Genomic DNA, 21,901 nt, shown 5'->3' with positions numbered 1-21,901 from the left:
CTCTACTTTCCCTTCTTTTCCTTTTTCTTTCCTCTCTTCTCCTCTCCTCGCTTCTCCTCTCCTCTCCTTTCCTTTCCTTCCCCCTTCTTTCTTCCCTTCATCCTCCTTTCCTTCCTCTCTCTCTCTCTCCTCTCTTTCTTTTGTTCTTTTTGTTTTGTTGTCATATCTGGAAGTGCTGGGAGAGGGGGTGTTCCCAGCAGGATTTGGGGAAACCATTAGGTACTAGGGATAAAACCCAGGCTTCCTGCGTGCAATTTGCCCATCGAACCATCTCTCCAATTCCTGAATTTTTCTTTCAATTGGGAAAAAGCAAAGTAGCTTTATTGTGGTGCTTGGGTCTGGACCAGTTCCTCATACATACAAGACAAGTGTCCTAACCCTGGGCTATATTCCTGACTTCAAATAATCTACATTCCTAAGTCAGTATAACAGTTTGTTAGTTTCTTGGACATGATTTTCAGTTCTCCTTAGTAAGATGACACAGCAAGAGGACTACTTTGGGTATATTGAGAAAAAGCTTCTCTGGGCCTTTGCGGGGGGCCAGATCTCACAAAAGTTAGGAGTTAGACAGAGGCAGGACTGTGGTTTTTCTTCTTTCAGTTGACTGAAACAAGGCCATGGACATCACCTTCTTTTGGGCCACAACTTGTGGTGTTCAGGGCTTACACCTGGTTCTGTGTTCAAGATCTCCTGGTGATGCTCAGGGTGTGGTGTGAGGCAAGTGTCCTACTCACTATATTATCTCTCTAGTCCTTCACTTTTATTGATTTTTTGGCTATTCTCAGTGGTGCCAACACCTTCTCCTGGGTCGATGCTCCAGTGGGGCTCAGGAGATCGAATCTGGACTTCCTCATGCACTGCACACACACATTGAACAATGTCTCTGGCCCCATTGGTCTTCCCCTTCACATCATAATATCTTTTATTGTTTATTTTTTTTCTTGGGTGGAGGATTGGGCCATACCTGGTGTCCTCAGAGGTTATTCCTGGCTCTGTGCTCACTTTTGGTACTACTGAGGGACCCTATGGGATGCCAGGAATTGCACTGTACTATCTCTCCAGGCAGGATATCATAATATCATGGTACAGCAGTTACAGTAAATAATGAGGAAAAGGTTTAGCTGGTGACTCAAGGGCCTAGGGAAACTTCTCCAATGGGGACCAGAGCCAGGGCCCCTTAAATAGGGGACTCTGAGGACTCTCAGTCTTGAAGAAGCTTTGTGGTTCTGCTTGGACAATAGATGGAGGAGGTTGGACAAGGGGCCTTTGTGTTTCATGGGCGGAGGTCCCCTGGGACTCAGGCAGCTAGACCCCTAAGGCTGTGTGTTCACTCTGTTCCTGCTCCTGGCAAGGCCACACCCCCCATTCTTCCTGGGTCCCCCTTGGGCCAGCAGCCAGGTCCTGTCATTTGATGTGGTGCCCAGCAGGACCACAGCCCACACACGGACAAGCTGTTTGGCTCCAGAAAGAGTCCACCTCTGTGTTTGCCCAGATAACGATTGTCCAAAGTTCCAGATGGATGGACACTGCCTGGTGGGAGGGTGAGTGGTTCTAGCAAAGGAGGCTCTGAGAGGGCCCGGAACAGGGTCATGGTCGCCCAGTGGGTGCGGAGAACAGGCTGAGAGAAGGGCACTCATCCATTTGTTCCTTTGTGGATCCCTGAGGCAGTAGGAAGGCCAGTCCCTCTCTGTACCCAGTCCAGAAAGAGAAGAGGAGGGAGAGCCGTAGCCCTGGCCAGCAGGCTGTGGGAGTGGGGCTGAACCATAGTATTGGGAGAAGTATGGAGCACACACACCTGTGGATGGGAAACGACTAGCAAGGCTGTCTTGGCGCGTGGTGCCAGCACCGAGCACTGCCAGGAATGACCCAGGAACACCCAGCTCAGAGTGGGTGTAGCCCCAAAACAAAACAGAAAAACGGGCAGCTCCAGAGAAGCATCCTCCTCACATGCGGCGCCAGAAAGGGCTGGGCTTCAGGCACTGTTTGGAGACTTGACCAAGGGGACTGAGAGAGAAGCTCCTCGGAGGAACTGGACACCGGGCAGGCGAGCTGTCGGCAGCCTGGACGGCCTCGGGGAAGGTCCAGCGCTCCCGGGACAAACTCTGCAGAACTCTCCGCCCCTCCTTGGGGGACTCCTCCCCGCGCACCCGCAGGGACCCGCTGACCCGAGCGAGGCCTTGGGGCGGGCGGTGTCCGAGGCCGGGCGGGTGGCGGTGCGGCCGGGGCGTAGAGTAGGGGCGGTGCCAGGGTTCCCGGGGCGCCCCGCTCCGCCCTCACCCCCTGGGCCGGCGGGTGGGGAGCGGGGTGCGGCGGGCCCGGCTCTGCACGTGGGTCCGGCGGCGGCGGGTGCGGGCCGGGCCGACTGCCCGGAGGGACCCTCGAGGTGCTCTCGGAGGCACCCACGGAGCGCGCCCCGAATCCGTGGCCGAACGCGGGGTGCCCGCTGGAGCGTGGATCTCGGGGCTGTGGACGGAAACGCGGGTGAGTGTTGTGTGACCGTGAGCTGGGACATTGGGACAAGTGTCGGGGAGTGCGACCCTCCTAGGGGACTGATTGTGTGGGTGTGTTGTGTGTGAGTTCTGTGCACTGTGAGGGGCCCCTCCCTGGCCAGCAGATTCTTGGGGCGTCCCATGGGCGCACTAGGTGACCCCCAGCAAGCCTAGGCGTGGGGATGGCGGGGGTGAGGTTGTCCGGGCAGCGCTCGAAGGACAGTTAAGCCTTGTCATCAGGCCACTTGGACTCTGGCAGGCCCGTGCAGTGCTGTACCGAGGAGGATTGTCTGGAGCAAAGCAGCGCCCCCTCCTTCCCCTGTACCTCCCCAGCTAGGACTGCCTGCGCTTGGCAGGGTTGGGCCCCCCTGGGAGCCAGCCTGAGGACTCAGAGATCCTGGGGTTCAGATTGCCTCTTTGGGTCCTGGAGCGGCTGCGGCAGTGACTCCAGTTGTGTCCCAGCACCCCCAGCCTCTGTGGCTCACAGCAATTCAGATTTGCTTTGGAGCTAGTCTGAAATAACGGGGAGCTTTGGAGAACCTGATGGCACCTGGAGACGTGTCAGTTACTTGGGACGGGGGGGGGGGGTGCTCAGGGGGAGAGACACATGCTATGAGGGACCCCTAGGACAGCACTGCCCTTGACATTGTCAGACCCTAAGCCAGGACTCCCTGTCTCCGAGCCACCTATGTTAAAGGAACTAAGGGTATTGAAGCACAAAAGTGTCTGACCTCCTCAGAGTCTTCCCTGGGCAGACTCAGCTTAGAGGTTTTGTTTTTGGTTTTTGTTTTGTTGTTGTTGTTGTTGTTGTTTGGGGGGGCATTACACTCAGGGTGCTCCGAGGTTATTCCTGACGCTGTACTTGAGGCTCACTCCTTGGAGATTCTCATAATGAACCCTGGTCAGCAGAGTATTTGTGTACTAGCTCTTCAACCTGCTAAACAGACCTGAACTTCTTTTTGTTGTTGTTGTTTTTTGTTTGTTTGTTTGGTTTTGGGTCACACCCAGCAGCACTCCGGGGTTCCTCCTGGCTCTATCTCAGAAATCGCTCCTGGCAGGCTGAGGGGGGACCATATAGGATGCAGGGATTCGAACCACCGTCCTTTTGCATGCAAAGCAAACGTCCTACCTCCATGCTATCTCTCCAGTCCCCAGACCTGAACTTCTTTTTTTTTTTTTCTTTGTTTTTTGGGCCACACCCGGCGGTACTCAGGGGTTACTCCTGGCTATCTGCTCAGAAGGACCTGAACTTCTTAAACTGCGGCTCACCACCCCATATGGGATTGTATAACTAAATGAGGATGAGGATATTTTAAAATAAGTTTCTTGGGCCAGAAATATAATACAAGGGGTAAGGTCTTGCCTTGTGTGCTACCAACCCCAGTTTGTTCCCCAGCATCCCATATCCCTGACCATCTCTAAACCCTTAGAAACCCCTAAGTACAGAGTAAGAAGTAAGCCCTGAGCATCACTGGGTGCAGCTCAAAAATCAAAAATAAATTCTATGATTTCCTAATAGATTGATTTGTAAGCCTGTTATATATAGACCTACAAGGGGTCTAAGGTAAAAGTTTTTTTGGATGGAAAAGGGTGGCAGTCCCTAGAGGGAACTTCCTGAAACCCAACTCCAACCCTGTCTTGCTTGGGCTAAGTTTTCTCAGGATCTCCACACCTTAGCCTGGGACTCTCAGTCCCCAAGACTGGTGCTCTGTCCTTCCCAATCTCTCTCACCACCACCCCTGCCTGGCTCCTCACTCTCAGCTGTCCATACTGCTAAAGTGCCAGCCTCCCTTCCCCTTCCTCAGCAGCAGAATTGCCCTGTTTTGGGGCTCAACTCACAAGTCTCCTTCTCTAGGCAACCTTTATATATCCTCCAGAATGGAAACCTCTTAGTTATTGCAGGCTAAGAGCTGGGATCCCATCCTGCACTGTTCACATCTCTGCCTCCTCTTTCCCTCTTCTCTTTTCTGGAGCTCCTTGAAGAATAAAACTGGGACTCCCTCATTTCATGTTGCCAGCAGTCTGCACTGGGTGAGAACTGAATACTGCAGTGATCTTACCCTCACCCCTGCCCTAGACCCCACCTCATCAAGGGAAACTTGTCCACGGTGGAGCTCTCTGTCACTGCCAAGAAAGGGACAAATGAATCAGGCTACCCAATTGAGAGAACACAGCCAGAGCCGTGTGTTAGAGGACCAGAAGACATGGGGCTTGCAGCTATAACTGGGGTCTCATCCTGAGGACAAGAGGAAACCATGGGAAGACCCAGAGCAGGAGAGGGTCATGCTTCAAGCAGCAATTTTTTTTTTTTTTTTTTTGGTTTTTGGTTTTTGGGTCACACCCGGCGGTGCTCAGGGGTTACTTCTGGCTGTCTGCTCAGAAATAGCTCCCGGCAGGCACGGGGGACCATATGGGACACCGGGATTTGAACCAACCACCTTTGGTCCTGGATCGGCTGCTTGCAAGGCAAACGCCGCTGCCAAGCAGCAATTTCTGATGCCTCTAGCTGCTTTATGGAGAATGGATTGAGATGTGCTGAATGTTCAGAGACGTGAGAGTATTTGGGATGCAGATACCAGAGACATCAGGGTGTTGTTTAAATTTTGAGTCCTTCCTTGCCACGTTGATCAGATATTTTCTTGAGCTCTGAAATGATCCTGCAGAAATTGGGGAGCATACAGGACTTCCCCTCCTCCAGTGGGAACCAGAGTCTGCTCTCATCCCAGGTTTGCCTTCAATTTAATGGGTGACCCTAGGGAAATTGCGATCCTTCCAGCCTTTTGTGGGTGTTGGGGCATATTTGGGGTTCTCAAGGGTTGCTCTTAGCTCTGCACATAATGCTCATTTCTGGTGGTGCTCCGTGGACCATAGGTGGTTCCAGGGAACCAACCCGGGACAGCCTTTGATGCAATTAAAGCACCCTACCCACTATAATATTTCTCTGCCCTCTTCTAGTTTTTAAAAAAATAAAATAGAAGCAGGGGATATGACTCAGAGGTAAAACTCACTCACTTGAGTGAGTGAGGCCCTGAGCCAGACTACCAGCACTGCAAAATAAATAAATAAAATTAATTAAATTAATGACTAGATTGGTCTTTTATATAGCTCAGTGGTACATGCATGTTTTGCATTCTCAAGCTCTGGGTCTGAACTGAACTACACCCCAACCCAATAAAAATACACTTCAAAAAGCTAAAACAAGTCAAGAGTGCATGTAGGGAATCCTGGCCCGTGGCCCTCAAACTCAGGCAGCAAAGTGAGGTTTTGGCCCTGCCTTCCTGTCTTTTCCCAGACCTAGACATTCAGAGCCCAGGGAGTTCTGAATTTTTGTTGTTGTTGTTGTTGTTGTTTTTAGGCCACATTTATTGTTGCTCAGGGCTTAACTCTTGTCTCTGCTCAGAAATCACTTCTGGAGAGTTAGGGAACCATATAGGGTGCTGAGGTTCAGATCTGGATAGGCTACATGCAAGGCAAATTCTTTAATTCCTGTACTCTCTCCCATTCTGCGAGGGCTTCTGAATCTGAGGAACAGCTTCAGAGTGGGCAAGCATTGCCAAGGCCTTTGGGGCAGCCCTGTGAATGCTATGGTGGGTTTCTTCCCTGGCTTTAGCTTTCCCGATGGCTCGCTGCCCCTCTTGTATTTGTTTTGCCATCTGCACATTGGGTTGCTTCTTCCATACAAGGCAGCGGCAGCTCTGAGGAGTCTCAAAATGGTAATCAGGAAAAGGCTTTGCAAAGTATAAAGAGCTGTGCTCAAGGGATGAATGTGATTTTCTTAGACTTAAATGTACAGAATATGATTATAAAAGAGCATGTTGCTTATTGGAGTTTGAACTCCTGATGAACCTTTATGATGGTCCTTTATTTTCCATTTTCTCCTTCACAGTGCTGTGAAGGCCTTATCCCCATTTTGCAGGTTTGTCCCAGGTTCCCAAGCCAGAGAAAGAGCCAAGGCTTGAGCTCATGACTTCTTCCTCCAGCGTCTCCCTCTCCTCCTAGGCCAGGCCTGATACTCAGCTTTGGGGTTGAAAGATTATTTGTATTGAACACTTGTCTAAGCTTTACTTGTGGTCTTTCTCCCCAACAACAGATAAGATAATGCCCAGAGATAGGGCAGCCTTGCTGGTGTAGTGAATGGAAATGAAAGTGCCTGGTAAACCTTGCAGGTGGGGCCTATCTGCTGCCCCTAGAGTCAGTCCTACACCTTTCCTTAGAGTGGCTGTGAATCTTTCAGACCTGAGCCCTCATGGGATAAAATGGCCATGGGGCCTTCCCTCACCTCTGTTTTGGCCTAGCGGTTTGTTGTGGTCAGATGAGGTCAGGCCCACTTTTCCCCTGTGCTCATGTCACAGTGGCCAGCACAGTGGGGTTTTGGGGTGGTTTATGGTGAAAGAAGGGGACCTTACTTTCTAGAGAGCAGAGGGGCCATACTACCCTGTCCCCCGTCCCCCTCCCCCCCATCTCCTGGGAGGACCTGAAACTGTGGTCTAAGAGACAAGTTTCTATTGATCTCCTGGGAAATCTTCCCCCTTGGCCTCTCCCCTGGGCCCTACCCAAGCCTTTGCAGCTACTTCATCCCTGCCTGGTCACTAGGCCTCCCTCAGACTTTTGGGTACTAGGCTGGCTCATGGGGTTTTGTGAACTTGCTCAGTCCCTGCTTCTGGGACGGCATGAGGTCCCCAGGGCTTGCCTCCTCCCACAGACCCATTGTACCTCAAATCTGACCTTACTCTCCCTCCCTGTACATACCCTCTCACCATCCCTGGGGCACCAACTTTGCAAAGGTCAGTGTGACCATGCCCATCCTGCTCCAGCCCTGCCAAGCTCTCCTTTGTCCCCTGGCAGAGGCTGAGCTCCCCAGTCTGGCATGTAAGCCTTTTCACATGAGTCTCTCAACCCCCCTAACATTTTCTGCTTCTCAGACTTCTACAGCAACCTCACTGGCCCCTTGGCTTTCCCCAAACTGATCATATTATCATACATCTGGGAATTTTTGTTTGTTTGTTTGTTTTGTTTTTTGGTTTTTGTTTTTGTGTGTGTGTGTGTTTTTGGGGGGGAGCACACCCAGCGGTGCTCAGGGGTTACTCCCAGCTATCTGTTCAGAAATAACTCCTGGCAGGCACGGGGGACCATATGGGATGCGGAGATTCGAACCAACCACCTTAGGTCCTGGATCGGCTGCTTGCAAGGCAAACGCCGCTGTGCTATCTCTCCGGCCCCTGTTTTGTTTTTTTGGATCACACCCAGCAGTGCTCAGCGGTTACTCCTGGCTCTGTGCTCAGAGGTGACTCCTGGCAGGCTGGGGAACCATATGGGATGCAGGGATTCGAACTGAGTTCTGTCCTGTGTTGGCCACGTGCAAGGCAAATGCCTTACCGCTGTGCTATCGCTCTGGCCCCACATTATCTTACATCTGAATGTGCACTTGTCCTTGACCTCCCTTGGAGCTCAGGTGACAAACTATCATCCATCAGATATCAGCTCAAAAGACCTCTCCTCTGGGAAGGTCTCCTTGTTTGTTTCCTTGGGGGCCACTGGTGGTGAGCTGGGCAGCCTTTGACTATTCTTCCATCACCCTAGAGAACCAGTCCCGTGTCCTTTTGCCCCACCCCAGGTGGAGCTCCACAGGACTACTTTGCTTCATCGAAGTCTGGGTTCATAGGCTCCCTCTGAGGCACACGGAGAATTGGTCAGTGTTTGCCAGGACTTTGTAGCTCAGAGTAGAGAAAACACTGAGCACTCACTCCTGGAACCAGTAGCTTGGCAAAGGGGCCACAGCCATTGTACAACAGGTAGGCACCTGCCTTGCACATGGCTGACCTGGGTTCTTACACTGGCATCCTACATGGTCCCCTGAGCACTGCCATGAGTAATTCCTGAGTGCAGAGCCAGGAATAATGCCTGAGCACCACTAGGTGTGTCCTTCCCCCCCAAAAGGCCGCCAAGACAGAGAACTTGGACTCCTGGGGACAAAGAAGCAGAGCTCAGAATCATGGGTGTTGGGAGTCCCTATCAGTCTATGCTCTTTCCCAGGGTCCTCCAGCTTCCCACTCACCCCCTCCTCTAGATTGGATCCTTCCTGCAGACCTCATACCTGGTCATTTACTCTTTTTAAGTGAAGTGAAATAGCTGTAATTAAGGAGGAGACCAATCTAAGGCAGATGTAGAATGAGAGAGGAGACTCAACACCCACAAAGGCTTTGAAATGGAGCTTGGAGGAACTTGTCTTCACTGCTCTGCTTTTGTCACAAGCAACCCTTTCACACAAACTTTCACTTCCTGTGCCAAGTGTGGCAGCATAGCCCTGCCCAGGACAGATGGCACTTTCTCCCACCATGGAGCGCTGCTCCTGATCTACATCTCCCCACCTTGTGTCTCTGTGAGTGTCTTTGTGTGAGGCTCAGAGAAGATAGTGTACTTAGCCCAGACTGTACAACCCCATCATTTCCAAGTCGGAGTCCTCACCCAGGGCTCTCCTCTTTGGCACTTGGCTGAAGGCCGTTGGGTGTCCTAGGTTAGGAGATTGGGTGGAGCCAGAGCGCCTTCTGCAGACTTGAGCTGGTTCCCAGGAGCAGCAAATTGCTATAGCTATGGGCCTAGCTTGGTTGTGGATGGCCTGTAACAGCGAGTTTGGAGCTTTGATCTGGGTGGGTGTGGGGTGGGAGTACATCCTCCCCCTACTGAAAAGAACTAGAACAGCCAAGCTTGAGTAAAATCCCTTCCTCTTTAGGTGTCTGGGTTTCCTGGTAAGAAATAGGGCACACTGGCCAGGCACATGCAGACACTCTTACCTACCTGCACCTGGTAGGGAATCCCCACAGCCAGGATCATTGGAAACCCTGAAGAGGGAAAGCACTTCATTGAGGGGACAAGAGAGGTCCCCCAGGATCTGTGCAGGAGCCTGTAGAGTCTTCACCTGCAAGAGCAAAAGCTGAAGGTGATAACATCTGAGGTTTCCTCCCACTCAGCTCTTTCCTCAGACCAGCTTAGCACTGATGATGCAAGGCCAGGCCGAACTGCCAGCTTCTGCCCCAACCAGGAGATGAAGGTGGGGGTGAGGGGCCCTTCCTTGTCCTCTCCACTGACCCTTCCTGTTCCTATATAGTCCTGCCCTCTCTATTGTCCTCAAATACAGAGGGCACTCAAGTTAGTACCCCATGTACTACATGATCTCTTCTATTTTTTGTGATTGTGTTTGTGCCCCACAGAGCAGTGCTCAGGGCTTACTCCTGACTCAGTGCTCAGGAATCACCCTAGAAGTGCTTGGGGATCACATGTGCTTCTGGAGATCAAACAGGCTGGTGTTATAAGGCAAGCTATCTAACCACTATACTATGATTCCAGCCTCTCTTTTCTGGTTTTAGCTCATCCAGCCTCTTCCCCTCCACCATCATGGATGTCTTCACACCATTTGTTTTTGCCTCTCCATTCTCTCCCCAGTGCAGCTCCAGTGGACTCTTTGAAGAGGTTTCCCTTGATTCCTGGCCCCTAAATTTCCAGTAGGGGCACCCTTGGCACCCTCATCTCTGATTACCCTGAGTTGACAGTGTGGTTTCTGGATCTCCCACCTTCTTCCTGCTTCCACCACCAATGTTGACACAACTTATGGAGCCCCTAGATGCCCTACACAGCCCTGCATCCTGGGGAAGGGGAAGGAGGAAAGAGGAGTGATGATGCTGATTCCTAGATAATCATCAATCCTCAGAGACTCGGGCTGTCACCGGGTGCTCAGCCCATCATGCTGGGGGCTGTTCCCTATGATTCATAGAATGAGTCTAAAGCAGCCGTACTGGGGCTAGAGCAATAGTAAAGCAGGTAAGGCACTTGCTTGTACACTCTTGGCCTGGGTTAAATTCCTGGTTCCCCCCCCCCCCCCAACCCTTAGTGAAGAGCCAGGAGTAACCTCTGAGCATTGCCAGATGTGGCCCCAAAACTCCCCTACACCAAAACCAAACTAATGTAAAGCTACAGTGCTATGAAACTGGCACCCTTCCTTAGACTGATGGGAAGTGATACTTGAGGGTATAGAGCTAAGACTTGTGGGTCCACCAATAGGGTGAGGGTACTCTGGGAGTTTCCAGGTCCACCTGCTGCCATTACAGACTGTTTGGGACTCAGGTTTTCTGTTTGCCTCATAGTACCCCACCCCTGGATAAGGAAGGAAACCAGGTTTCCAGTGCAATGACAGTTCTGCCCAGCCAGGCTGGACAGGGCCGGCCGGCCGGCAGGTGGGTGGCAAGGGGGCAGGCAGAACATTCCAAAGCCACCCTAGTCAGGAGCTGGAATGTGGTCCAGCCACCCTGGAAATTCCCCAGGGGCCTGGGAACTGCCCCAGCCCCTCCTTCTGATTGTGGGCTGTGGTCAGGGCCACAGGGAGAGCTTAGCGTAAAGCCAACATGAGCCAGTGTGAAGCAGCTCAGAGTCAGGATTATGGGAGGGTGCCCTGCTCATTCATTGCTGATGTTGGGCTGCTCTCTGGCCTTATCTTTTCTACCTGTGAGATGGAGACTAAAGCCCTTAAGATCACTTCACAGGGGGATGCCCCCACAAGAGCCTGCCAGGAAAACTCTGTCCCCTCTCAGAGAGCAAAGCAGATGGGCAGAGCCAGGGAGCTCAGAAGAACCTGGGCCCTGAGACTGTGACTGGAGCTCTGTCACCTGGAGGTTACTGAAAATGCTCAAAGCATCTTAGAGGAGAATAGGAAGAGGCTTCATGCATGAGATTGGTCCTGACAAGGGGCTCATTGCTGTGATGCAGATGTCAGTACAGGGGTTGGGGCTCCTGGAGTAATATGATCCTGGGACTACTTTGCTGGGATTGGTTTCTTCTTTCTTTTTGTTTGTTTTAGGGCCACACCCAGTGGTGCTCAGGGATCATTCCTAATGGCTCTAGGGAGACCCTATGTGGTACTAGTGATGGGAAGAGGTGCAAGGTAAGTGTATCCACTGTACTTTCTCTCTGGCCCTGCTTTCATAGGCTTGAGACAGCAAAATGGAGTGAAAGCATAAAGTGAGTTTTGGCCAGGTTTGGAGTGGTGCTAACTGGATCACAGTTAGGATCAAATGACTATCAGGTTCAGAAGTTATTGGAGCCCTGAAGACAATAGAGAACAATGTAATATTTTATTTTTATAAAGCAATGTGATTCGCAAAGTTGTTTATAATAGTTGTTTCAGGCATACAATTTTCCAACACCATTTCCACCAGTGTCCTGTACCAATCAAATGTCCCCAAGGTTCCACCCCTCAGCCACCCCCCTTAGCAAGCACATAACAAACTTATTTCATATTGCTTGCTCTGTTTCTTTGTGTTTGTTTTAATTTTAATTTGTCATATTTGTCAACCCCTGAGCCTCACACATGCAAGGCACACACTCGAACTCAAAATCACATCCCCAGCCTGGATGAGTTTGTAGCTGACAGTTTTTTTGATCAAATTTGCACTTTAGAAAGACTCATGATACAGACTCCAAGAGCCATGGGGTTTTCTTCCCACCTGTGAAGGTGAAAAAAAGAATGTGGGTGTCATGTGAGGTGAGTGGTGCAGCTCAGCCCCCTCACTGGTTGAACTCCAGGGTCAAGGATGGGAAGAGAGGTTTTCCAGGACACATTGACATTTTCGCACCTGGAAATATGGCAGTGGAGGCCCTTTAGAGATCAGAAAATGGCTTTGAGAAAGTACCATGTTTCTTCTGAGGTCATTGTACGAAGCAGAAGGAGAAAGGTCTGAGTGGAGTAGGGTGGAAAGGTGACATTTCCACTTGACCTGGGAAATAGCTCCCAATTCTCTGGCTCCTGTTACTCAAGAGACTCATGAGGTGCATTAGGAAGACAGAGGCTTGGAGGTACTGTCCAGTGCCCTCACGTTCCTGTTGCCCCCATCTTTCCTCCCTGCCTTCCCACACACACATACTAGCACTGCCTTTTCACCTTGGGGACCTGGCCATGGTGCTCAGATGCAATCCCCAAGAGATGTGAGAGAGTGAGAGAGATGAAAAATGAGGAAAAGGACAGAAAAATAATCACCTTTTTTCTGGCATGTTAAGGTTCTGGTGGATTCTTTAGCCACACAAGATATCCCGAGGCCTGGTGAACCTTCTCTGCTGGCAGACTTGGGCCTGGTGGGTGCCTGAATTTACACAGCTTGTCTGGAGCCTGTCCCCTATTTTGTTTGAAGCTTGGGGCCTTAGGGCACTCCTGTCCGTGAGAACTTATTGTGGAGAATTGTGAAGACACTGCAGGCCTGAACTATCTAGGAATGTGAGTGTGAGAGTGTGTAAGTTCCATAGATGCACTGTTATATCTGTGCATCAGGGTGTGACCAGACCTTCGAGTACTAATGGGAGTTTGCAACACCTATGGGGGTGGGAGGGCTCCAGATGGACACCTAGTTGGAGCAGAACTGGATTGATGCAGTACCTCTAGCAAGTGCACTCAGCAGGTGGACTGAGACACAGGACCCAAGGAATAGGCCCTGAGGGTTTAGCTCTGCAAAGAGGAGACCACAATTCTATAAGAGAGGGGACCCTGAAAAAGGAGGTCAGAATCATGGAGGATATGAGTTGTGAACTGAGAAAGAACTACTGGGGTGGAGGTGTCACAGGGCACTCACTCGATCACCTCTGCCTCTTTGAGAGCAGCTGGTCAGAGTTGGGAGGAGGTCAGCCTGTCTGACCTAGAGCCCATGCTTTCCCCACCAAGCCTGCTTTCCTGAAGAAATGCTGTAAACTGGGCTGGGCCCTGGCCAGGGGACCTGTTTTTCCTGTTTCAGAGGGTCCAGGCATGTGTGTTCATGAGTGAGGAAGCTGAGCAGGCGCAAAGCATCCTATCAGTGCGAGCAGGGCTGGTCAGGTACTGGCAGGCATGCAAGGAGGGTGCGGCTGGTGGCCAGAGGTCGGGTAGGCATGCGGGGGCAAGTGTGTGCAGTGAAGCAGGAATGGATCAAAGAGATTCTGCCCAGCTCGCCCCTCCCAGGCTGCCATGAGTCCATGCATTGGAGCCTGAGAGCCCCGAGAGTAGCAAACCCACTTTTCTTTTCCTTTTTTTCTGGTTTATGGGGCCACACCCAGAAATGCTTGGGGATTACTCCCAGCTCGGTGTTTTCTAGTGGTATTTGGATAGAACCCAGAATTCCTTCATGCAAAGCCTGTACTTCAGCCCTTTAATTTATCTCCTCTACCCCAACCAATGTTTTGGATCCCTGGCACTGCCACTTTTAACAAGCCACTGATGCTGGCAGAATTTGAATGAGGGCTGAGAATAGGGGTGGCATGGCCAGACCTGCTCCCCGCAGAGGGAGTGGGATAATTTAGACTGGTATATGGCCTGAGCCACACGTGTGCATGCTAAAGCATTGAAAAGACCCCAAGACATTAGTGTAGGGAAGTGGACACTAGTGAAGGAATTGATATTTTGACACTATACCCTTGAAATCCAATCATGAATAAGTTTGTAACTTTTTAACTCATGGTGATTCAATAAATTAATTTTGGGGGGCCGGCGAGGTTGTGCTAGAGGTAAGGTGTCTGCCTTGCAAGCGCTAGCCAAGGAAGGCCCGAAGTTCGATCCCCCGCCCCCCCCCCCCCCCCCGCGTCCCATATGGTTCCCCCAAGCCAGGGGCAATTTCTGAGCGCTTAGCCAGGAATAAACCCTGAGCATCAAAAGGATGTGGCCCAAAAAAACAAAAAAATTAATTTTTTAAAAACCTAGACCCTAAGATTCTGCCTTTAGAACTGACTCCAAAGGGAGGAGAAAGGACCTGGAGAGAACATGCAGTGGTGAACGAGTGTGGGCTTAGCTGCAGAGTGTGTTGTGGTGACATTGTTTGCCTGAAACAGTAACATGATTGTAAGTCATGGTGCCTTCCCAAAAAGTAGGGGTCAGAGGCAGAGTACAGTGGGTAAGTCACCCTCCATAGTCCCCTGTGCTCCTATAGGAGTGATCCCTGACCACAGAGCACTGAGTCCTGAACACTGCTAGGTAGGGCCTGAAAACAAAAACAACAACAAATAGACAAGAAGTGGTTGACTCTGGCAGTTGATTCATTATGTCCTGACAGTCTGGGTTCAGTTCCTCTCCTGCGGACATTCCAAACCTGTCTCTGCCTAGATGTGTTGAGAGAGCAGGCAGGCTGGGCTGACCCCTGACTGCCTGGAGTCAGCAGCTAAGAGATGTTTGTTTGGGATCACATCCAGCCAGTGCTGAGAGTTATTCATTGCTGAGGGTTCCAAGTGGTTCTGGGGATCAAGCATGGAGCTCCTGCGTGAAAAGCATAAACTCAGCCTGCAGAACTATCCCTTCAGCCCAGCTGAGAAATCTCAGGGTGGCATTGTTCTCTGGGAGCCCCTCAGAGGAAGAACAGAAGAGAACACCAGTCATAAAAGTTAGCTTTCCATTCCTTTGGTCTTGCTTAATTCAGTCATTCATCCACTCATTCACTCATTCACTAACTCACTCATGCACTCACTCACTCATGCACTCACTCATTCATTCATTCATTCACTTAGTCCCTCACTTATTCTCTCACCCTCATTCATTAACTGATTCACTAAACCATTCATTTATTCACTCACTCAGCCTCTTTTATTCATTTACTTACTCCCTCACTGAAGTCTGACATGCTTTAGATCAGGCTGCTTGCTAGATGATAGGGACAAAGAAGCAGAAGAGTGAAAGCAATTGGAATGTGATGTGGATGAGGAAAACACATTTGTAGAAAGACAATTAGCCGCAGGATATGGGGAATGCCTTGGGTGCTGGTGTGAGGTGGCTGGGAATGCTTCAGAGATGAAGTGATATTTGTAAATAGCTTTGAAGGGTGGGTAGGGAGCATGAGGGGTGTGTAGGTTCTGGAAAGACTTTCCAGGTCCAAGGGAGAGCATGGACAAGTGGGAAAGCCTTTAAAGGAGTATGGCTTCCTCCAGGCCAGGAGATGCTCAGAGCAGAGCAAGTGTCCAGCACAGACTAGATTGGGGTAGAGTGGGGGGTTAGGTGGGACCCCAGAGTTTCTCTGGGCTGGGGGGCCTCGGGAGGAGTTCAAGAGAAGCCAAGGAGGGGCGAGGGCAGCAGACTTGGCTGTCTTTGTAAGTGGGATCTAGAGAGTGGAGGGAAGATGCACCCCCATTGGTGAGCAGCTGTGAAGGGAGAGGGCGGCCAGGGTCAGCCTGGAAGCCCGCCACGGTGATGGAGTTGCCAGCTGGCCTGGGAGGGCGAGGCAGGATGTCTCCACACAGGTGGGAAGAGAGCTCCCAGCATCATGGGCGCCTCAGGGAAGTTGCCACCCGTCCGTGTCAGAGATTCCACTGAGAGTGATGTATAAGACCTCCACTGATGGAGCTGAGGCGTGCGTGGGTGAGCCTAGGCCCTGCCCTGCGGAGAGACCCCCTATGCCAGTGCATTGTGTGCCTCCCTGAGTTGGAGCAGGGAGAGTGATGGTAGAGTTTTAGGACCCATGTTCTTCAAGGTCAGGGTTTTAAGTTTGCAAAGGTCTCTGCCTCTGGAGGCTCTAGGGATGAGAGGGACTTGGACACTCTTGCTAGGGTCTGTGGCTGGGACTGTGGTCCTCAGGTATCTAAGTTCTTCCTGGGCCCTCTCCCAGTCTACCTCCTAAAATGCTGAGCAATGGCCCAATTTCACCCCAACTTTGGGACCTCCCTCATCGCTTCTGATACAGAATCCTCTTTTCTTTTCATTGGTCCTCCTGACCCCTGAGCCAACCTTCCTGCCACTTCCCTCTCCTACCTCCTCCTACCCCTCCACTCCCAACTGGACATTGCTCTTGGGTCTCTTTCCTTAGGCCCAGTTCCATTGGGACCTCCCCTGCACACCCTTGGTCTTATGCTTCCTGGCTCTAAGGCTTTAAAGCTTCCAACCTAGACCTGTAGGCATTCTTCTCCTGGAACCTGAGATATCTCCAAGATTTCTGGAAAAGGCCACCTTGGAGCTGAACCTTGAAGCACATGCAATTACCATACCCCTTTCATGGACAGGCACTGTCTCAGCACAGGGGGTTCCATGTAGGCCTAGGGTCTCTTTTCTGAGCTTTATTTCTCATGGAGAAAGCAGAGGTCAATGAACTGCTGAATCACTGGAGTTCTTTGCTCTGAAGAAGACAGTGGTTCTTTCTACCTAGAGTAGAGCATGGAGCAAGGGAGGGAATAGAAGGGCCCATCATGGACAGGCCCATGGTGGAAGGAGCGGAGCAGCAGGAGGGCAATTGTGTGAAATGCAGTCTTAGGATAAGCAGACCTCCACTATCTGACGGGCAGGCTGAGCTTCTCCCAAGGGCAGATCCCCAGCCATGGAGGTCTTCAGGCCATATAGTGCCCATTTATGACTCTGTGTATTTGAGGCTTCCAAGACTGTGGCCTGATTCAACAGCTCCAGACACAACGAGGGTACAGTAGCAGATGGCTCTGGGATATATGAAGCCAGGTGGAGTGCAGGAAATGTCGTGAGGTGTTTTTATTTGGGGATTGGGATTATATCAAGTGATGCTCAGGGGTTATTCCTAACTCTGCAGTAAGGAATTACTCCTTGGGAGTGCTTGGGAGACCATGTGAGGTGCCAGGAATGGAACTTGTGTTAGACATGTACAAGTCAAGCACCCTACTCACTGTATTATCATTTCCAATTTTTGTTCTGGGGCCACACCCAGCATTGCTAAGGAGTTATCCTGCAGGAATAATTCCTGATAGGGGGACCATATGGGATGCCACAGATTGAACCTGGGTTGGCCATGTAGAAGGCAAGCAACTTACTTATTGTCCAATCACTCTGGTCCCAAGTGAGTTGAATTTTTTTCTAGGGGTGGATCACATCCAGTGATGCTCAAGAGCTGTTTCTGTCTCTGTGCTCAGGAGTGGCCCCTGAGGTGCTAAGGGACAGTATGAGTGTCAGGTATTAAATTGGGATTAGACATGTGCTAGTCAAGAGCTTTGTCTTCTCCACTATCTTCCCAGACCTGAGGTATAGGAAATGTGGGGTGCTGCCATTTGAGTTCCCAGACAAGAGAGGCCCTGCCTGGTTCTGTCAAAGCCCGTCTTGTTCTGTATACCAGCTCCCTCCTGCTTCCTCACCCTGGATGTGCTCTGGCTGCTTGAAGATAACCAGAGTCTGTGGAAGGTGCACGGAACCAGGCTACCTGCCTTCAGGGTGAACCTCTGCAGCAGAAAAAGAGAAAGAAGAGAATCTTCTCTTTGTTCTCAGTTTCCCTAGTCGACCCTCTGTGGGCCCTTAATCCCTGCTGGGAGCCCAGACTGGACTCAAAGCTCAGTTTCAGTTTTAGGACCCAGACTTTGAAGTGAAGGGGATTGAGTGTATAGTCCCAGTTTCGCAGTGTGACAGATCACCTATTGTCTCTCATTCCCCCCTACACATACACACTTGAGCCCTTCCTCAAACCTGCATGGCTTGAGCCATGATACTCCTGATTTGTTCCCTGCCCTGTCAGAAACCTGTTTCCAGATGCAGTGAGGAGGGTGGGGTAACACACCTGGTGAGCAGTACTTGTGAGCAGAGCTTGGAGAACTTCAGTTCTCTGCCCCCCTTCACACTATCTGAAAATTTGTTTTGTTTCTTCTCTTCAGCCCTGGCCAGCCTTTCCTCTCAGATTCCAGCCTGCACTCTGGGCTTTTTTGCTTTGTTTTGTATTTATTTTGGGCCACACCCCAATATGCTCAGAACTTACTCCTGTTTCTGCTCTTTCTTTCTTTTATTTTATTTTTAATAATATCTTTATTTAATCAACATGATTAAAATATGATTATAGTTGGGTTTCAGTCATAAAAAGAATACCCCCCTTCACCAGTTCTGCTCTCTTTCTGGTCTGAAAGGACTTGGGGACAACATGAGGTGGTGGGGATTGAATCCAGATCAGCCATACACAGGACAAGAGCTATACCAGCTGTATTATCACTCTTTCCCATCCCTCTGGGATCTTTGTATCCATTCTCTCTCCAGATTTCCATATCTACCCCCTAACTCCTGTCAAGGAGGAACTCTGGTTTTAGTTTGTTTTGGATATGGGGGGTAGGGGAGCTTTGGTTTGGGACATACCTGGTAATATTCAGGGGTTCTTCTTGGCTCTGTGCTTAGTAGTGGCCCCTGAAATGCTGAGGGACTATATGCAATGCCTCAGGGTTGTACACACACAAGGCAAGATCCTGGACCCCTATGCCATCTCTCCACTAAAAGGAAAACCCTAATCAGTGATTGGTCTGGAGAGAGAGTAAGAAAGTGGGTGGCCTGATATTGGGGTTCTCACCAGGCAGTCATAGCCATAGGCAGGTTATACCCCCTATGGACAAGGTAGGGGGTATTATGTCAGTGATCTGGGTGACAGGCATCTGGTCAGCCCAGAAGAAGCTGATTTATTCCACAAAAGAAGCCCCCTTTGTCTTCACTATCACCTCTATTCCTGACTTCCTGGGGTCTGGGGGTGGTCAATTGATATGCCTGCTAGACTACAGGACTGATGTTTGAGGATGCAGAGTGTCAGAATGCAGAAGACCTAAGATGTATTTTCTAGGGCCCTCAGATAGTTCAATGCAGAGAGCACACACTCTGCTTATGGGAAGTCCAAGTTCAATTCTTCACACTGCATACATCTCTGAGTACCATCTGGCATGACCCCTGAGCACTGAGACAAGAGTGGCTTCTGAGCATTAATGCATGTTGTGCTAAAACAAGCAAATTTGCTGAGCAAGTGAATGAATAACTTTAGAGTGAGAACCTTGGATATGTACCCCGAGATATTGAAATACCAGGCATAGGGCCAGATCCTCCACAGAGAGCAGAGAGACAGCCAAGGAGAAGAATTTCAATGCTTCCAGGGTTTGATCCTCAGCATGCATAATAATTTTTTTAAATTGTGGAAGAAAATGCTTCCAGGTAGACATTAGGTATCAAATACCTCAACACTCAGACAAGTGTGGGGTGAAGTTAAGCAACCTTAAATGTCCCTTTTCAGGTGTCTGAAATAGCACCCTTCTGAGAGCCCCAGATCTTAAGGCTTTAGAGTCCAGAACCCCTGATCTAGAACTCTGAGCCTATATAGCTGGGTCGCCAAAATTCAATTAGGAAAGACAGTATTTTATACTTTGTAGGATTTTGCACACTATTCTGCTCTTTATAGCAGATGTGTGTGGTTTTGTTCCAATAAAGCTTTATTGACACAAATAATAAAGGTGGGTCAGATCTGATTCTCTAGGACTAGTTGGAAGTAGCCCCTAGATTCTTGAACACCACTGAGAAGGAACACCACTGAGAGGGTGAAATAACAGCTTAATGGGATGTCTGTGGTCCTTAGGATGTAGTTTCTTGTTCTGTTCTAAAGCAGGACTGACTTTCATCATCTCATTCCTTGGAAGGATTTGGAGGATTTGGGTCTAAGGAGAAGGCCAGATTAGATGGCAACAAAGGTCTGATCACGATCAGGTAGCTCGTATTGGGAGGGGAGGAGTGGGTGGGATAAGAATTTGAGGACCATATGCATTGCTCAGCCACAGGATCAGTGCATGCTAGGCAAGTGCTTTACCCGCCTCTCCCACCCAGGATGGGAAGATCTTTTAAGGGACCTGGAGACCTCTGGGCTCCCTCCAGGCCAGGGGAGTGGGACCTCCCTTCATGACTCTGATGACTGTTCTCCCCACCTCTCCCTTGCAGGGTGATGGCCCAAAGCCCTGACTTCTGGAACCGTACCTTCAACGGCACCTGGGATGGGGATGAACTGGGCTACAGGTGCCACTTCAACGAGGACTTCAAATACGTGCTTCTGCCCATGAGCTACGGCCTGGTGTGCGTCCTGGGGCTGGGGCTGAACGCCGTGGCACTCTACATCTTCCTGTGCCGCCTTAAGACCTGGAACGCCTCCACCACCTACATGTTCCACCTGGCCGTGTCCGACTCGCTCTACGCCGCCTCGCTGCCGCTGCTGGTCTACTACTACGCGCAGGGCGACAACTGGCCCTTCGGGGTGGTGCTCTGCAAGCTGGTGCGTTTCCTCTTCTACACCAACCTGTACTGCAGCATCCTCTTCCTCACCTGCATCAGCCTGCACCGGTGCCTGGGCATCCTCAGCCCGCTGCGCTCGCTGCGCTGGGGCCGTGCCCACTATGCGCGCTGGGTGGCAGCCGGCGTGTGGGGCCTGGTGCTGGCCTGCCAGGCGCCGGTGCTGTACTTCGTCACCACCAGGGGCCGTGGCAACCGCACCACCTGCCACGACACCTCGGCGCCCGAGCTCTTCGGGGACTTCGTGGCCTACAGCTCCGTCATGCTGGGGCTGCTCTTCGCCGCGCCCTTCGCCATCATCCTGGTGTGCTACGTGCTCATGGCCCGGCGGCTGCTGAAGCCGGCCTACGGGACCACCGGGGGCCTGCCCCGCGCCAAGAGGAAGTCGGTGCGCACCATCATCATGGTCCTCATCGTCTTCACCCTCTGCTTCCTGCCCTTTCACATCACGCGCACCCTCTACTACTCCTTCCGCACCCTCGACCTCAGCTGCGCCACCCTCGATGCCATCAACATGGCTTACAAGATCACCCGGCCGCTGGCCAGCGCCAACAGCTGCCTGGATCCCGTGCTCTACTTTCTGGCCGGGCAGAAGCTCGTGCGCTTTGCCAGGGACACCAAGCCGCCCACAGACCCGGCCCTGGAGAACCAGACCTTTAACCGGCTCAACATGCACAAGTCTAGGAAAGCCAAGAGCCGGAGGACCGTGGAGGCCGTGGTCAACAGCGATGAGTCCAAGCAGACAGAGCCCACGCCAGCCGGGCTCGAGAACACCAAGGACATCCGACTGTAGGACCTCACTGTGCGCGTGTATAAGCGGGTGGAGAGGGCAGGTTTTGTTCAGGTGGGGTGGAGACTCAGACAGGACCGTCCAGAAGCATGCCTGGCTTTGGGTCTTATGTGATCCGCAGAGATCAACAGCCCCCCTTTCCCGGATTCCATCTGTATGTGTGAGCTGGGCCATGTGGCTTTTAAGAGAAGCAAAGGTTCAGCCCCCCATACCAAAGTAAATGTCTGGGCTGGAGCCCAGAGAGAAAAAACCCAGAGGGGCGGTGAGGTCTGGGCCCGAGATTGCAGGCATGGAGCCCTGCAGCTGACCCAGGGGACCCAGCAAGGGCTGACCCGAAGGAGGACTCTGGCAGGGCTGGGAGCTACGATGGACTCAGCTGTGCCGAGCACCCCAGCCCAAGAGATGAATGTCTGGGAACCAATGTCAGAAGCTCCTTCTGGGGTCCCTGGCCAAGGGGCATGGAAGGTTGTTACTTTTACTAAAGATGCTATTCCTGCTGCATGGTTGGTGGGTCTGGTCATGTCTGGGAACCTCTGCCCCCATTAAGCTGCCTGCTCACTAGCCGCCTCTGTGGTAGGCTCATGACAGGACCCCTCTCCAGACCCCAGATTAGCC

General features: G+C 51.3%; 2 protein-coding genes across 2 annotated transcripts in view; both read left to right on the top strand.

Moving 5' to 3' along the window:
* The first annotated feature begins 2,362 nt into the window (after positions 1-2,362).
* P2RY2 (purinergic receptor P2Y2) lies at positions 2,363-21,289 on the top strand. The gene is made up of 2 exons (XM_049780314.1): positions 2,363-2,481; positions 20,152-21,289. The coding sequence occupies exon 2, from the start codon at positions 20,156-20,158 to the stop codon at positions 21,287-21,289; it is 1,134 nt and encodes a 377-aa protein (XP_049636271.1). The 5' UTR covers positions 2,363-2,481; positions 20,152-20,155.
* PLEKHB1 (pleckstrin homology domain containing B1) overlaps positions 13,296-21,901 on the top strand; it is a 414,220-nt gene continuing 405,614 nt past the window's right edge. The window contains exon 1 of the mRNA XM_049780442.1: positions 13,296-13,305. The gene's annotated coding sequence lies outside the window, so the exon portion shown is untranslated. The remainder of the gene's footprint in view (positions 13,306-21,901) is intronic.

Source organism: Suncus etruscus, chromosome 9 (genome assembly GCF_024139225.1).
Source record: "Suncus etruscus isolate mSunEtr1 chromosome 9, mSunEtr1.pri.cur, whole genome shotgun sequence".
NCBI lineage: Eukaryota > Metazoa > Chordata > Mammalia > Eulipotyphla > Soricidae > Suncus > Suncus etruscus.
This window is presented reverse-complemented; position numbering and strand designations above follow the sequence as displayed.